Source organism: Salvelinus namaycush, chromosome 33, assembly GCF_016432855.1.
Source record: "Salvelinus namaycush isolate Seneca chromosome 33, SaNama_1.0, whole genome shotgun sequence".
Lineage (NCBI taxonomy): Eukaryota > Metazoa > Chordata > Actinopteri > Salmoniformes > Salmonidae > Salvelinus > Salvelinus namaycush.
Genome location: NC_052339.1, coordinates 28,694,867 through 28,715,122, shown reverse-complemented (window position 1 = coordinate 28,715,122; position 20,256 = coordinate 28,694,867). Strand labels below are relative to the sequence as shown.

The 20,256-nt window shown below is 41.5% G+C and overlaps 1 protein-coding gene across 1 annotated transcript in view; it reads right to left on the bottom strand.

The window, feature by feature from the left end:
- The window catches only part of LOC120027899 (trichohyalin-like), a 160,231-nt gene that overhangs the window by 62,322 nt on the left and 77,653 nt on the right, over positions 1 to 20,256 (bottom strand). Inside the window, exons 12-22 of the mRNA XM_038972994.1 lie at positions 19,408 to 19,491; positions 19,152 to 19,319; positions 18,984 to 19,067; positions 18,709 to 18,876; positions 18,350 to 18,592; positions 6,142 to 6,372; positions 5,810 to 6,040; positions 4,503 to 4,598; positions 3,353 to 3,637; positions 456 to 764; positions 23 to 254 (exon numbers count right to left, since the gene is read on the bottom strand). Of these exons, the coding sequence (XP_038828922.1) occupies positions 23 to 254; positions 456 to 764; positions 3,353 to 3,637; positions 4,503 to 4,598; positions 5,810 to 6,040; positions 6,142 to 6,372; positions 18,350 to 18,592; positions 18,709 to 18,876; positions 18,984 to 19,067; positions 19,152 to 19,319; positions 19,408 to 19,491 (2,131 nt within the window). The remainder of the gene's footprint in view (positions 1 to 22; positions 255 to 455; positions 765 to 3,352; positions 3,638 to 4,502; positions 4,599 to 5,809; positions 6,041 to 6,141; positions 6,373 to 18,349; positions 18,593 to 18,708; positions 18,877 to 18,983; positions 19,068 to 19,151; positions 19,320 to 19,407; positions 19,492 to 20,256) is intronic.

Genomic DNA, 20,256 nt, shown 5'->3' with positions numbered 1-20,256 from the left:
AGATATGTTGATTGATTAGTACCTGTCTGTCTGTGACTCCTGCGTAGTTCCAACAGGGCCTCTTTGAGTGTCTGCGCTTCCTCTTTCTCTTCCTCCAGCTCCCTGGTTCTCCTCTTCACCTCCTCTTTCTCTTCCTCCAGCTCCCTGGTTCTCCTCTTCACCTCCTCTTTCTCTTCCTCCAGCTCCCTGGTTCTCCTCTTCACCTCCTCTTTCTCTTCCTCCAGCTCCCTGGTTCTCCTCTTCACCTCCTCTTTCTCTTCCTCCAGCTCCCTGCTTCTCCTCTTCACCTCCTCTTTCTCTTCCTCTAGCTCCCTGGTTCTCCTCTTCACCTCCTCTTTCTCTTCCTCCAGCTCCCGGGTTCTCCTCTTCACCTCCTCTTTCTCTTTCTCCAGCTCCCTGCTTCTCCTCTTCACCTCCTCTTTCTCTTCCTCCAGCTCCCTGCTTCTCCTCTTCACCTCCTCTTTCTCTTCCTCCAGCTCCCTGGTTCTCCTCTTCACCTCCTCTTTCTCTTCTTCCAGCTCCCTGCTTCTCCTCTTCATCTCCTCTTTCTCTTCATCCAGCTCCCTGCATCTCCTCTTTAGCATCTCCCTGGCCTCCTCACCAAGTCTGTGTTCCTCCTCTCTCTGCTCCTGCGCCTCCTTTCTGAGCCTCTGCACCCAGTCTTTCTCCTCCTTCAGATCCTTGGTTCTCCTCTGAAGGAGCAGCTTGGTTTCCTTCAGGTCCTCCTCAACTTGCTGGAGCAAGACATCCTGCCCCTGGATGGTCTGGCCAGAGAAAGAGTGTGTGACTGTTAGTTACTATCTAAACAGTCGAAAAGGTCCCAAGGTGTGTATGTTTGTGTGTTGTGGTGGAAAAACTTAATTATTGCAATAATGAATCGATGTTAAATGAAGATTGTTTGAATAACTGTCCAAGTCTCTCTCAGTATACTTGAATTTCCATGACAGTGTGCACAAACATTATGTCATTAACAGAAGTGATTAAGTAACCCTAAAGAAAGACTGACGTAATAAAATATGATACCATACAGAATTATTATCAAAATCATTCTGCGCGCATGGATCACATCCAATGGCCCTGACTTTGTAGACTGGCTGCTCCCTAATACCAACTCCCTAACTGTTCTACTGTGTTGTAGCCATGTTGAAGGAGCATCTAGCTCTGTCCACACATACACATACAGGCCCATGTTAACCATACATGTAATCAGAGTTGTTCCACAGCCCTCTCTACGCATGTATTATGTGTGCAGATGTAATTAATGTAGATTTACATATGTCGTCACATTACACAAGCTCGTCAGCTAGAGCAGTGGTTCCCAAACTGTTGGTCGGGACACATTCGCGGCATGGGTCCAGGTACGGGACAACATTGCAAAAATTGTTTTATTTTTATACATTATCGTGATAGAAAAACGTTTTCAGTGTTAACTTAAACGACTAAAACCAGATATAAAGTATGTAGAAAAGATAATGGAGCTATATATTTTAAAGTAATAGCCTATAATCTTTGAGAATTTACAATTAACAAGATAAAAGAAAGACAAATCAGGCCCACATTGATTTTCAGCAATAGAACACATCATTAGCCACATGTCAAAATGTGTAGAATTGTAGGAAATAAGCTTAAAGAAGTGAAAATGTTTCTCTCAGGTTCATGGCAGAATGTTTACAATTACAGGAGATTAGCTTTGAAACTACTACATTTTTCCTCCGCTGCCAAGATGATATTTCTGACTTATTCTTTGGTCTGTGCATGTTTTTTTTAAACGCTCAACCCCTATGGTGGGTTGCGACTCAAAACACACCTCAATTTGTGGGTCATGAAGCAAAAAAGTTTGTGAACCCCTGAGCTAGAGCACACAGTGGTCCTTCATGACGACGGCTGAGTGAACTGACGTGAAAAGGACAATCACAACACACACGCTATCCTCCCAACACACGCTATCCTCACAAGTCATTAGGTCGCCTGCTGGGGGTGTGTGACACGCGTGTCATGTGTTTGTGCTAACGGGGTAGACCCACACACAGGACACCCAAGTGCCCACGACTGGCAGCTTTGTCTTGGCACAGTGCCATGGCACCAGTCGTTATCGCACCCTCGTCACCACTTAACCTCATTTGAAAATTTAGTGTCCATTTCACATGTTAATTGGAGTCAATTGAGCCGGGCCTGACACCACTTGGAGCTTTAATTAATGGCAGGGTAATTTGTTTCTGTCAGGCAATCGGAAGATAGGGGTTAGAAGTGTGTGTGAGAGAATATATATTTTAGATCCGGGTTCATATGCCATGTCTGTTAGGCTGAAAAGGCTTCTATTGCATCCTACAGTCATGGAGAGAGAAACCGCAGACTACTAATCTCACTTTTCCATTTCCTTCAAATCTGCTGACCCTGATAGGGGCAAGGGGCTATAGGGTAGAAGCTAGGGGCTACAGAAGGGGTCACCTACCTTTTCTAGTATGAGAGCTACTTGAATGAAAAATGTTGTGAGCTACTAATTTTTTTCTAGCTTTCAAATAGGCACATTCTTTTCTTCTCCCCTGCAACTCTTCCCCAGGTCCTTAGTGTACAAGAGAAAGTAGCGCACTATGTTTTCGATCAATATACCTGGTAAAATAATGGTTCATAGACAACTTTTTCATGCTCAAAATTACAACTGTTCATATAGAAACAACAAAATTGGATTGTTCTGAGGCCATGTCGATGGTTAAATCACATCAAAAGGCAATTTCTTGTGTAATTCCCCTTTAATTGAGCATCCGGCCCTTTAATTGCACATCTAGCTAGTGAGGAATGTGCCATCTAATGTGCTGGTCTAGTGATGGTTCTGTACCGCTGCTGCTCATTTCATGGTAAAGTTTCCAAATAACAAATAGATACAAATGATATACTTCCTCATGATATACTTCTACTAGGTAAGCCTACTCTGCAGTTAACATTTAATTGAGAAAGTTTGGGGGAAGGTATTTCTGTCAACCCATAAGTTATCACATCAACTGGCTACACAACTGGATTGATAGACAAACACTCACACCACAGACAGACAGGGGCAATATTGCTGGAAATTAATTGTCAGATATTGTGTTAGGTTTGGCTTTTTAAGCCATTAGTGGCTAACCAGGGGTGTGATAATGTCAACATTGTGTTGATTAGATAACAGTTGAGAGCTTGCTGTGTCAGATACTTGTGAGATTTGTTTATGACAGTTTGTGATGGATCATATGAAAAATTGTGTGTACTTTGAGAACTGTTTGGCGAGCGACTCACAGGTGGGTTGATCAACCTGTTGGAGACCCCTGAGCTAGGGTAAGCACCTGGGTGTCTTAAACATTTCCTAATCCTAACTGACCTGTTGTCTCTGTGTACAGGTGTCGTGGGTGTCGACCAGCTCATCCTGTAGGCGTGTCACTTCCTCCTGTAGCTGTGTCACTTCCTGCTCCAGCTGTGTGTGAGTGACCAGATGTTTGCGGTGGGAGGCGGCCATGTCCAGGTGAAGAGATTGCAGGGTCCTCTCTAGCCCCGCCTTCTCCTGGCTCTGCTTCTCTAGTTCCTCCTCCCTGCGAAGATACTCTGTCCTCATCTGTAGCAGGGCCTGTTCGCAATTGGCCAAGCGCTCTACCTGCTCTGTGGATTGCTGATGAGAAGTCAATACACATTATTATTTATAGGGATGGTGGTACTGGTATTCTGAAAAATAACTTGCTGGTGACATAGATCTCCACACTGCTATATGCTTGCTTCCTAAGTGGACAGTTTGATTTCACAGAAGTGTGATTGACTTGGAGTTACATTGTGTTGTTTAAGTGTTCCCTTTATTTTTTTGAGCAGTGTATATACACACTATAAACTGGGTGGTTCGAGCCCTGAATGCTGATTGGCTGAGACCGTATACCACGAGTACGACAAAACATTAATTTTTACTACTCTAATTACGTTGGTAACCAGTTTATAATAGCAATAAGGCACCTCTGGGGTTTGTGGTATATGGCCAATAAACCACGGCTAAGGGCTGGAGCCAGGCACTCCGTGTTGCGTCGAGCTAAAGAACAATCCTTAGCCGTGATATATTGGCCGTATACCACACCTCCTCTGGCCTTACTGCTTAGATATATATACACACACACTCTGAATATATCATAAGGATGTGGTACGGGTGATATTAAACACTTCTCCAATCTCTGATTTTCTGCGCAGCACAAGACGAGAGGTAGACCAACGTCATATGCCTATCGTCAACCAATAATTTTTCTCAAATCCTTCCGGGCTAAATTACAGCAAAACTTGGAGAGGACATTGAGGCTTAACTACTGACAAAGAGCTACAAACGTAAGTAAATAGCAGTATTAGACTGAAACATAGAAGATAATATTGTCAAACTTGTGAGGCTCACCATGCTCATCAGTTGACTCATTCAACATATTTGCTTCTACTTCTTTGTGTGTGTATGTGTGTGGTGGAGGGGGGTCCTGACAAATGTTTTTATTCATGTAGGCTACTACCTTCTGCAGTTGTAGTCTCTGTAAGGCACAATACTGCTCATCAGAGTAGGAGTGATTCTGCTGGTAGGACTTCAGAGAACTCTCATACTTTATTATCTGTGGGGAGAGGACAGTCTGTTACTAATGGACATGACCTGGAGCTACACCTCAACTTACCTATCCTCAAAGCCATGCTGTAACTATTGTCTATCATAGAAAGATACTCGATTGACAGACAGACATGTAGGGACACAGACAGCGACTCAAGCAGACAAACAGTGACTCAGACAGACAGACAGACAGACAGACAGACAGACAGACAGACAGACAGACAGTGACTCAGACAGACAGAAGGACAGACAGACAGACAGACAGAGACAGACAGACAGACAGACAGACAGACAGACAGACAGACAGACAGACAGACAGACAGACAGACAGACAGACAGACAGACAGACAGCGACTCAGAAAGACAGAAACAGAGAGTGCAGTGAGACAGGAGGTAGAGAATTACTGAAACACCAACTACAGAGAGATCCTCTCCTCAACAGAACCCACTCACATCTAACTCATTACACAATGTAATAAAGTATCAAATACAGACATTCTTCAAACAGCTAACTCTTTTATAACGCACAGATTCAATTTGATTTGATTAGAATGACATTCCGCCGTGTTGACCTTGTCAGCTGAGTTGAACCAAATTACATTTTCCCGTAATAAAGATTATTCATTTGTAGACAGACTCAGTAAATATCCTCAAACAGAGGCACACACACACACACACACACACACACACACACACACACACACACACACACACACACACACACACACACACACACACACACACACACACACACACACACACACACACACACACACACACACACACACACACACACACACACACTCCTCCACTGTCATTTCTGTTTTGCTCAGGATTGCTATCAATATAATATAATTTCACTGAACTTGCACCCATAACTCATGAACAGAACGATCATTATAGTTGCTACAATTATGAAAAAGGTCACTCAGATTACTTTTATTTAACTTGGCATACTGCACAGACAATTTTCTCGAAGAGACTCACAAATTAAAATAAATATGGAACTAGGCATATGTATTATTGTAGCTAGCATTGTCCTTACTTCAGGTTAGGATATTGGACAATGCAGGGCAGAAAAGCCCACAATGTACTGGAAAAGGAAAAGTGTTATAAATATGTAGTATGAAATACATATGGGGATGATATATATACAGTAGATATTTATTCCTTTCCACTCTCTATATAGGTCTAGTGTCAACCATAACACTGACACACCTGAGTGTTCTGTGTGTCCACCTCTTGCTGTAGATGTTGTATGGTTCCTTCACACTGTTCCACTCTCTCCCGCCCCTCCCTCAGAGCCATCTGATTGGCCTGCAGCTCGTCAGTCAGTTGGTCCAGGGCTTCCTCTGAGCGCTCCCAATGGCCAAGTTTTTCTTCGTAGCGCCCTTCCAGCTCTGTAAGCTCCGCCTTAACCCTGTCTACCGCTGCCTTGGATTCAGTCAGCTGTCAATCAAAACCAAATAGAACAGGTTGACATTGGTCATTGGAGTAAACCTTGCATTTTGAAAGTGAGTGGTCAAATGCTAGAAACTAGCTTAGACTACCTGTTGTTGTGTGTATCTGAGCTCCTCCTCCACACACTCTATGTGTCCCTGGAGCTGCTGCACCTTCTCCATGGCAACGCAGTACTTCTGTTTAAAGATGGCCGCCTTCTCCTCCTGGCCCTGAGTCCTGGACGTGGTTTCACTCAGGTCCTCCTTGAGGTCTGTCAGTTGTTGTCTCAGAAGCTCTATCTCAGTGTCTCGTGTGTTTTCCAACCCTTTAGCCACTTCAACCTACATCCACAGCAATACAAAAACATCACATTGGAAATGATAGACAAAGATCAAAAGGCAAAAAAATATATATCAAGAGTCATAATGTGCATCCACACGCACACACACACTCTTTCGGTCACTAACAGACCCAGTAATACTGTACAGTCCTAGTTTAAATAAGGGCCATGCTATCTGAGGTCGGAGTGAATGGGCCCTTCTCTACAGATAGTTTACAATAGCACAGGACCTATCAGCCACAGAAGACACAGGAGCTGGAGCTGAAATGTCCTTTCTAGAAATAATGTCTTCATAATTCTCTCATTGAACACGATTATTATTATTATTTATTTTATTTAAATGTAACCTTTATTTAACTAGGCAAGTCAGTTAAGAACACATTTTTATTTACAATGACGGCCTGCCGGGGAACAGTGTGTGTGCAACTGCCTTGTTCAAAGGCAGAACGACAGATTTTTACCTTGTCAGCTCGGGGATTCGATCCAGCAACTTTTCTGTTACTGGCCCAACGCTATAACCACTATGCTACCAGCCACCCCTATTATTGTTTGGTGTTGGGTGTAAATCTTTTAATGCCCAGTTTGGTGTTGATCACTGAAAACAAGTGCGCAAGATTAGTAAAGAGTAAAACTAGTGGTTGATTCAGCTGCTAGAGATTCATTGTCCTATCCTTCTTAGCTTTCTTATTCTAATACTCAAGGAAGTGGAAATCTGACTGATCCTTGTGTTAAACTCAGACCCAGCCCACCTTTAGAGATCAGTGTTAAACTAGACTAACTTCATTAATCCAGCTAACTGTTAAGGTTCAGAGTTAAAATTTGACAAAATTAGATTAACTCCTAATACAGATCAGCCGGTGGGTTAACTCCCTCAGTACTGACATCAGGCAGACCAGTTAGAGTCACTGGTTCACCGGAGTCCTCTCAGCTGATTAAACTGGAGATTAACACACGCTAATACCAGTAATACCAGCTCCCCAGCACCGCACCTCTATGGCTGGGTAAGGAGAGAGAGAGAGAGAGAGAGAGAGAGAGAGAGAGAGAGAGAGAGAGAGAGAGAGAGAGAAGAAATGTACCGTTTTGTAAAAGGCTTTTCAGAGAAGTACCACACCTTCACTCCATTCACATGTTCAAAACAAACACTACTTAATGTGGTTCCACTTTCTGAAACTGTGGACATATTTGACTGAATTATCCAGTGTGTGTGTGCGTGTGTACGTCCTGCAAACCCTCCTCTCTGTCTCCCTCCTCTCTGTCTAGTTATTTGTAATGGAGTGTGAAGACGCGTGTCGTTCCCAGCACAAGCAGACAGAATGTGAGTCAAACACAATCCCACAACATCATTCTGATCTAAGAATACACACCACCATCCCTCTGGCCCAGTGGTGCATTACACACACACATACTGTACACACACATACTGTACACACACATACTGTACACACACATACAGTACACACACATACTGTACACATATACTGTTCACACATACTGTACACACACACACACATATACTGTTCACACATACTGTACACACATAAATACTGTTCACACATACTGTACACAAATATACTGTACACACACATATACTGTTCACACATACTGTACACACAAATACTGTACACATATACTGTTCACATATACTGTACAAACACATATACTGTTCACACATACTGTACACACATAAATACTGTTCACGCATACTGTACACACATATACTGTACACACACATATACTGTTCACACATACTGTTCACACACATATACTGTTCACACATACTGTACCCACATAAATACTGTTCACACATACGTACACACACACACATACTGTACACACACATATACTATTCACACATACTGTACACACATATATACTGTTCACACATACTGTACACACATATATACTGTTCACACATACTGTACACACATATATACTGTTCACGCATACTGTACACACATATATATTGTTCACACATAATGTACACAGATATATACTGTTCACATATACTGCGCACACATATACTGTACACACACATATACTGTACACACACACATATACTGTTCACGCATACTGTACACACACACACACACTGTACACACACACTGTACACACATATACTGTTCACAAATACTGTACATACTGTACACACATACTGTTCACACATATATACTGTACACACACACATAGGGTACACACACATATACTGTACACACACACATACTGTACACACACATACTGCTCACACATACTGTACACACATATATACTGTTCAAACACATATACTGTTCAAACATATACTGTTCACATATACTGTACACGCACACATACTGTACACACACATATACTGTTCACACATACTGTACACACATATATACTGTTCACACATACTGTACACACATATATACTGTTCACACATACTGTACACACATATATACTGTTCACATATACGGTACACACATATATACTGTTCACACATACTGTACACACACATCTACTGTATACACACATACTGTACACACACATATACTGTTCACACATACTGTACACACACACATACTGTACACACACATATACTGTTCACACATATTGTACACAAACATATACTGTACACACATACTGTTCACACACATATACTGTTCACACACATATACTGTACACACACATATACTGTTCACACATATACTGTACACACACATACTGTACACACATATAATGTACACACACATATACTGTACACATGCATATACTGTTCACACATATACTGTACACACATACTGTACACACATACTGTACACACATACTGTACACACATATATAATGTTCACACATACTGTACACACATACTGTTCACACATATACTGTTCACACACATATACTGTACACACACATATACTGTACACATGCATATACTGTTCACACATATACTGTTCACACATACTGTACACACACATATACTGTACACACATACTGTTCACACATACTGCACACACATACTGTACACACATACTGTTCACACATACTGTACACACATATATACTGTTCACACATACTGTACACAAACATACTGTACACACACATATACTGTTCACACACATATATTGTTCACACATACTGTACACACACACATACTGTACACACACATATACTGTACACACACACATACTGCACACACACATGCACTGTTCACATATACTGTACACACACATATACTGTACACATATTTATACTGTTCACACATACTGTACACACACATATACTGTACACACATACTGTTCACACACATATACTGTTCACACCCATATACTGTACACACACATATACTGTACACACACATATACTGTACACACATACTGTTCACACATATACTGTTCACACACATATACTGTACACACACATATACTGTACACACACATATACTGTTCACACATATACTGTACACACACATACTGTACACACATATAATGTACACACACATATACTGTTCACACATACTGTACACACACATATACTGTACACACATACTGTTCACACATACTGCACACACATACTGTACACATATATATACTGTTCACACATACTGTACACACATATATACTGTTCACACATACTGTACACAAACATACTGTACACACACATATACTGTTCACACACATATATTGTTCACACATACTGTACACACACACATACTGTACACACACATATACTGTACACACACATATACTGTTCACACATACTGTACACACACACATACTGCACACACACATGCACTGTTCACATATACTGTACACACACATATACTGTTCACACACATATATTGTTCACACATACTGTACACACACACATACTGTACACACACATATACTGTACACACACATATACTGTACACACATACTGTTCACACATACTGCACACACATACTGTACACACATATATACTGTTCACACATACTGTACACACACATATACTGTACACACGCACATACTGTACACACACATATACTGTACACACACATATACTCTTCACACATATACTGTTCACACATATACTGTACACACACATATACTGTACACATATACTGTACACACATATACTGTACACATATACTGTTCACACATATACTGTACACATATACTGTACACATATACTGTACACACATATACTGTACACATATACTGTTCACACATATACTGTACACATATACTGTTCACACATACTGTACACACATATACTGTACACATATACTGTACACGCGCATATACTGTTCACACATATACTGTACACACATATACTGTTCACACACATATAATGAACACACATACTGTTCACACACATATACTGTTCAAACACATATACTGTACACACACATATACTGTACACACATACTGTTCACACACATATACTGTGCACATATAAAGTTCACACATACACTGTACACACACATATACTGTTCACACACATATAATGAACACACATACTATTCACACACATATACTGTTCAAACACATATACTGTACACATATACTGTTCACACATACTGTACACACACATATACTGTACACACATACTGTTCACACACATATGCTGTGCACATATAAAGTTCACACACACACTGTACACACACACTGTACACACATACTATACACACATACTGTTCACACACTGTTAAAACATACTGTACATACATACTAAAAACACACATATACTGTTCACACACATATACTGTTCACACACATATACTGTACACGCACACTGTACACACATACTGTACTCACGCATATACTGTTCACACATACTGTACACACACCTACTGTACACACACATATACTGTTCACACATATACTGTACACACATGTACACACATTAACTGTTCACACATATACTGTTCACACATACTGCACACACAAAGCTCTATTTTTGTCTCATCAGACCACATGACCTTCTCCCATTCCTCCTCTGGATCATCCAGATGGTCATTGGCAAACTTCAGACGGGCCTGGGCATGTGCTGGCTTGAGCAGGGGGACCTTGCGTGCGCTGCAGGATTTTAATCCATGACGGCGTAGTGTGTTACTAATGGTTTTCTTTGAGACTGTGGTCCCAGCTCTCTTCAGGTCATTGACCAGGTCCTGCCGTGTAGTTCTGGGCTGATCCCTCACCTTCCTCATGATCATTGATGCCCCACGAGGTGAGATCTTGCATGGAGCCCCAGACCGAGGGTGATTGACCGTCATCTTGAACTTCTTCCATTTTCTAATAATTGCGCCAACAGTTGTTGCCTTCTCACCAAGCTGCTTGCCTATTGTCCTGTAGCCCATCCCAGCCTTGTGCAGGTCTACAATTTTATCCCTGATGTCCTTACACAGCTCTCTGGTCTTGGCCAGAGAGGTTGGAGTCTGTTTGATTGAGTGTGTCGACAGGTGTCTTTTATACAGGTAACGAGTTCAAACAGGTGCAGTTAATACAGGTAATGAGTGGAGAACAGGAGGGCTTCTTAAAGAAAAACTAACAGGTCTGTGAGACCTGGAATTCTTACTGGTTGGTAGGTGACATACATACTGTACACACCCATATACTGTAAACACATACTGTACACACACACATACTGTACACACATATATACTGTTCACACTTATTGTTCACACACATACTGTACACACATACTGTACACACATATACTATACACATATACTGTACACACATACTGTTCATACATACTGTATACCCATACTATACACACACACATACCCTGTACACACACACAAATACTGTACACACATACTGTACACACCCATATACTGTTCACACATACTGTACACACACATATACTGTACACACGCACATACTGTACACACACATATACTGTACACACACATATACTCTTCACACATATACTGTTCACACATATACTGTACACACACATATACTGTACACATATACTGTACACATATACTGTACACACATATACTGTACACATATACTGTTCACACATACTGTTCACACATACTGTACACACATATACTGTACACATATACTGTACACGCGCATATACTGTTCACACATATACTGTACACACATATACTGTTCACACACATATAATGAACACACATACTGTTCACACACATATACTGTTCAAACACATATACTGTACACATATACTGTTCACACATACTGTACACACACATATACTGTACACACATACTGTTCACACACATATACTGTGCACATATAAAGTTCACACATACACTGTACACACACATATACTGTTCACACACATATAATGAACACACATACTATTCACACACATATACTGTTCAAACACATATACTGTACACATATACTGTTCACACATACTGTACACACACATATACTGTACACACATACTGTTCACACACATATGCTGTGCACATATAAAGTTCACACACACACACACTGTACACACATACTGTTCACACACTGTTAAAACATACTGTACATACATACTAAAAACACACATATACTGTTCACACACATATACTGTTCACACACATATACTGTACACGCACACTGTACACACATACTGTACTCACGCATATACTGTTCACACATACTGTGTACACACACATATACTGTTCACACATATACTGTACACACATGTACACACATTAACTGTTCACACATATACTGTTCACACATACTGCACACACAAAGCTCTATTTTTGTCTCATCAGACCACATGACCTTCTCCCATTCCTCCTCTGGATCATCCAGATGGTCATTGGCAAACTTCAGACGGGCCTGGGCATGTGCTGGCTTGAGCAGGGGGACCTTGCGTGCGCTGCAGGATTTTAATCCATGACGGCGTAGTGTGTTACTAATGGTTTTCTTTGAGACTGTGGTCCCAGCTCTCTTCAGGTCATTGACCAGGTCCTGCCGTGTAGTTCTGGGCTGATCCCTCACCTTCCTCATGATCATTGATGCCCCACGAGGTGAGATCTTGCATGGAGCCCCAGACCGAGGGTGATTGACCGTCATCTTGAACTTCTTCCATTTTCTAATAATTGCGCCAACAGTTGTTGCCTTCTCACCAAGCTGCTTGCCTATTGTCCTGTAGCCCATCCCAGCCTTGTGCAGGTCTACAATTTTATCCCTGATGTCCTTACACAGCTCTCTGGTCTTGGCCAGAGAGGTTGGAGTCTGTTTGATTGAGTGTGTCGACAGGTGTCTTTTATACAGGTAACGAGTTCAAACAGGTGCAGTTAATACAGGTAATGAGTGGAGAACAGGAGGGCTTCTTAAAGAAAAACTAACAGGTCTGTGAGACCTGGAATTCTTACTGGTTGGTAGGTGACATACATACTGTACACACCCATATACTGTAAACACATACTGTACACACACACATACTGTACACACATATATACTGTTCACACTTATTGTTCACACACATACTGTACACACATACTGTACACACATATACTATACACATATACTGTACACACATACTGTTCATACATACTGTATACCCATACTATACACACACACATACCCTGTACACACACACAAATACTGTACACACATACTGTACACACCCATATACTGTTCACACATACTGTACACACACATATACTGTACACACGCACATACTGTACACACACATATACTGTACACACACATATACTCTTCACACATATACTGTTCACACATATACTGTACACACACATATACTGTACACATATACTGTACACATATACTGTACACACATATACTGTACACATATACTGTTCACACATACTGTTCACACATACTGTACACACATATACTGTACACATATACTGTACACGCGCATATACTGTTCACACATATACTGTACACACATATACTGTTCACACACATATAATGAACACACATACTGTTCACACACATATACTGTTCAAACACATATACTGTACACATATACTGTTCACACATACTGTACACACACATATACTGTACACACATACTGTTCACACACATATACTGTGCACATATAAAGTTCACACATACACTGTACACACACATATACTGTTCACACACATATAATGAACACACATACTATTCACACACATATACTGTTCAAACACATATACTGTACACATATACTGTTCACACATACTGTACACACACATATACTGTACACACATACTGTTCACACACATATGCTGTGCACATATAAAGTTCACACACACACACACTGTACACACATACTGTTCACACACTGTTAAAACATACTGTACATACATACTAAAAACACACATATACTGTTCACACACATATACTGTTCACACACATATACTGTACACGCACACTGTACACACATACTGTACTCACGCATATACTGTTCACACATACTGTGTACACACACATATACTGTTCACACATATACTGTACACACATGTACACACATTAACTGTTCACACATATACTGTTCACACATACTGCACACACAAAGCTCTATTTTTGTCTCATCAGACCACATGACCTTCTCCCATTCCTCCTCTGGATCATCCAGATGGTCATTGGCAAACTTCAGACGGGCCTGGGCATGTGCTGGCTTGAGCAGGGGGACCTTGCGTGCGCTGCAGGATTTTAATCCATGACGGCGTAGTGTGTTACTAATGGTTTTCTTTGAGACTGTGGTCCCAGCTCTCTTCAGGTCATTGACCAGGTCCTGCCGTGTAGTTCTGGGCTGATCCCTCACCTTCCTCATGATCATTGATGCCCCACGAGGTGAGATCTTGCATGGAGCCCCAGACCGAGGGTGATTGACCGTCATCTTGAACTTCTTCCATTTTCTAATAATTGCGCCAACAGTTGTTGCCTTCTCACCAAGCTGCTTGCCTATTGTCCTGTAGCCCATCCCAGCCTTGTGCAGGTCTACAATTTTATCCCTGATGTCCTTACACAGCTCTCTGGTCTTGGCCAGAGAGGTTGGAGTCTGTTTGATTGAGTGTGTCGACAGGTGTCTTTTATACAGGTAACGAGTTCAAACAGGTGCAGTTAATACAGGTAATGAGTGGAGAACAGGAGGGCTTCTTAAAGAAAAACTAACAGGTCTGTGAGACCTGGAATTCTTACTGGTTGGTAGGTGACATACATACTGTACACACCCATATACTGTAAACACATACTGTACACACACACACATACTGTAGACACATATATACTGTTCACACTTATTGTTCACACACATACTGTACACACATACTGTACACACATATACTATACACATATACTGTACACACATACTGTTCATACATACTGTATACCCATACTATACACACACACATACCCTGTACACACACACAAATACTGTACACACATATATACTGTTCACACTTATTGTTCACACACATACTGTACACACATACTGTACACACATATACTATACACATATACTGTACACACATACTGTTCATACATACTGTATACCCATACTATACACACACACATACCCTGTACACACACACAAATACTGTACACACATATATACTGTTCACACTTATTGTTCACACACATACTGTACACACATACTGTACACACATATACTATACACATATACTGTACACACATACTGTTCATACATACTGTATACCCATACTATACACACACATACACTGTACACACACACAAATACTGTACACACATACTGTACACACCCATATACTGTTCACACATAATGTACACACCCATATACTGTTCACACATACTGTACACACACATATACTGTACACACGCACATACTGTACACACACATATAGTTTACACATACTGTACACACCCATATACTGTTCACACATACTGTACACACACCTATACTGAACACACATACTGTACACACATACTGTACACACATACTGTACACACCTAAATACTGTTCACGCATACTGTACACACCCATATACTGTACACACATACTGTACACACCCATATACTGTTCACACATACTGTACACCCACATATAGTTTACACACATACTGTACACACCCATATACTGTTCACGCATACTGTACACACACCCATATACTGTTCACACATACTGTACACACCCATATACTGTTCACACATACTGTACACACCCATATACTGTTCACACATACTGTACACACCCATATACTGTTCACACATACTGTACACACACATATACTGTTCACACATACTGTACACACACATATAGTTTACACATACTGTACACACACATACAGTGGGGCAAAAAAGTATTTAGTCAGCCACTAATTGTGCAAGTTCTCCCACTTAAAAAGATGAGAGAGGCTTGTAATTTTCATCATAGGTACACTTCAACTATGACAGACAAAATGAGAAAAAAAAAAGTTCACACATACTGTACACACCTGTATACTCTTCACACATACTGTACACACCTGTATACTGTTCAGACATACTGTACACACACATACTATTCACCCATACTGTACACACCTGTAAACTGTTCACACATACTGTACACACCCGTATACTGTTCACACATACTCTACACAGCCCTATACTATTCACACATACTGTACACACCCGTATACTGTACACACACTGTACACACCCATATATACTGTACACACATACTGTACACACATACTGTACACACCCGTATACTGTACACACCCGTATACTGTACACACCCATATATACTGTACACACATACTGTACACACCCATATATACTGTACACATACTGTACACACACATACATACTGTACACACATACTGTACACACCCATATATACTGTACGCATACTGTACACACACATACATACTGTTCACACATACTGTACACACCTGTATACTCTTCACACATACTGTACACACCAGTATACTGTTCAGACATACTGTACACACCCGTATACTGTTCACACATACTGTACACATCTGTAAACTGTTCATACATACTGTACACACCCGTATACTGTTCACACATACTGTACACACCCGTATACTGTTCACACATACTCTACACACCCGTATACTGGTCACACATACTGTACACACCCCTATACTGTACACACCCATATACTGTTCACACCCCAATTCATTTAAACCAGAGATGTGCAAATGACACGCCTTTTGCAGGCCTTCGGATCAGTCGGGATCTCAACTTACTGCACGTTAGAATAGTAAAAACACACAAGGTGCAATTTTGACATTTGTTTGTACATCAGCAGTTTTCTGTTGATATGTCAGTCACTGATCATCACTCAATTAGCCCCCGTCAGCTAACGTTTATAGAAGTTAGTATAGTGCCCAGCTATCTAAACTTGTAGTAATCATGGTCAAATTACTGACCCGGGGGGGTCCCCATTGACACAACACAGTTTGGCTTATGGCCCCCAAAATGCTAGGGCTGGCTCTGAATACGTGTGGGTATGGATGTGGGTACACAGACCCGCGAGACACTGCAACCCTCATGAGGAGTTTAGATTGTCTGAGGCCCCCACCCCCATCAAAGATGCCCATCCCTAATTCAAACCATTCCATTTTGTACGTTTTTAATCGAAGTCGAAGAACATAGCTGTTTGATAAGCGACATACAATGAGGATAACAGAAGTGCTGTGATACTGTTGTGGCCGTAATCAGGAGCTTGTGGTTCAGAGGAAAACTCCTGTAATTAGATCAACACATCATAGTGACCTTTCCGACCTGCTTGTAGAACTGATAGTGTCCTTTAGAACGGACGGGTCTGTGTCTATTTGTGTCCATAATCACATGTTGTTTTTCCCTAATGCTTTAACTCTCTTCAGCTCAACTATGCACTTCATCCTGCTTTGACTGTGATGAGAGAATTAGTGACGTCCTTACCACAAGATGACTATTGTTGTTTGGTGTGCTAGTGATGTGAAACACATTTAGTTGATCAGTTATACAGTTAATGCAAATGTATATTGTATCAGTTTTTTGGTGTAAATCAGATACCCCCTCTTCCCCCTTCTCACCTCCGGACATACTCCTCACCTTCTCCAGAGCCTCCTGGTATCCCTCCTCTGCCAGTTGGAGCTTTCCCCTCAGGTCTGTGACCTCTGACCCGTGCTCTCTGACCTCAGCCTGGGCTTGGCTTAGCTCAGAGGAGGCCTGCTCTAATTGGCTGCTGAGCAGGAAGTGCCTGTGGCTCCAGCGCTCCGTGTCGGCTCTGTGGTTTTGTTTCATTGAGTCTAGATCAGATGTTAGCTGCTCTATAGACATGGTCTGGGACTTCACCTGGACACAGAGGAGGGGGTTACTGTGTGTGTGTGTGTGTGTGTGTGTGTGTGTGTGTGTGTGTGTGTGTGTGTGTGTGTGTGTGTGTGTGTGTGTGTGTGTGTGTGTGTGTGTACCTGTTGGTGTGCGATACAGAGTGCGTTCTGTATCTGTTGTCGTTCCATCACTTCCTGGTCTCTAAGCCCCTCCCCCTCTCTGACCATCTGCCTGAGAAGACATGCATCTTCCTGTTGACCCTTAACCTTCTGGTTCAGACGGCTGACCTCAGCCTCCAGCATGGCCAGCTGAGGGACGGACACACACACACACACACACATAGACAGTGTGTACACGTACACAAAAGGTGTTGAAATACATGTAGACCAATTAGAGATCTGAAATGTAGTCTCACCTCCTCCTGTGTCCCTTGATACTTCTGCTCCGCTTTACTCAGCTCTATCCTCAACTGTAGAATCACCTGGTCTCTACTGCTCACCTGGAACACACCTGGTTTTAGACACACACAACAAGGAAGGGTTTTAGGAGATGGTGTTGTACACACACTACCTAACAGACCCACCTCTCCTTGTGCGGTGCAGTGTTTCTGGTTAGTAAGTGTGAGGATTGTCTCCAGTCTCTCTTTCTCCCTGTTCAGAGCTGAACATTGACTGGAACAGTCCTCCATCTTGGATCTCAGCTGAGCCGTCTCCTCCTGCTGTTTTGCCAATGCAGACTCTCTACTGAGCAACTGGACAGAAGATGTTGGTGTCAGCTGCACTAAAATAACTGTTTAAAAAGACATGTTACTTTGAGGTGTGAATTACTATTGTACTTACCTCTTTTTTACAGTCAGAGAAGTTCTTTCTAACCTCTGTTAACTCCTTCAATAACACAGACAGCTTGCTGTCCTTCTTGTGGATCTGCAGACACACAAACAGACATACATAAAAACACATTTCAATATATCACATATTTGAAATAATCCAACAGTCTGCTTTCCATCCACTTACAAATATACACAAATGACAAGTGAGGCAAACAGAACCAAACTCCTTCAACTAATGACATCCCATCAACAATGTGTTGGTTTTCCAAAGACAAAGCCACAAATGTGTTTTCTGCCTATGAAAATACTATGAATAAAGGTTATTTTCTGTTGGTAATTAGTGTTTGTATCTGTAGGTATAGTGATGGATTGATGGATGATAAACATTTATAAGTAGTTTACGTTTCTCTCTTGAGTGTGTGTCTGGCTATTATGTGTGTTACCTAGCTATGGATGGTCCTCTATAATAACCCACTTTATATGCTGAATAGGGTTATGGGGTGTGTGTGTGTACGTGTTGTTTCGGCTCCTCTGTGTGTGTGTGTGTGTGTGTGTGTGTGCATGCGTGCGTGCGTGCGTGTGTGTACGTGTCATCTCTCCTTTCAGTAAGATCTTCAATCTTTTGCAGCGGAAGTGAAAGAGTGAACGTGAGAGAGAGCGAGAGAAAGAGAAGGGCCTTTTTATATGAGATATTAGTTCCAGTGTTGAGGTGAAAGGACCATTTACAGCCAAACACACGCCCACAAAAAGACAAACAGCACATCAGAGCCTCTTCTATGGCGATGTACCAAACACACGCTGTTATCTTCTATCTTTCACTCTCTTCCATTCTCTCTCTCTGTTTCTGTCTCTCTCTCCC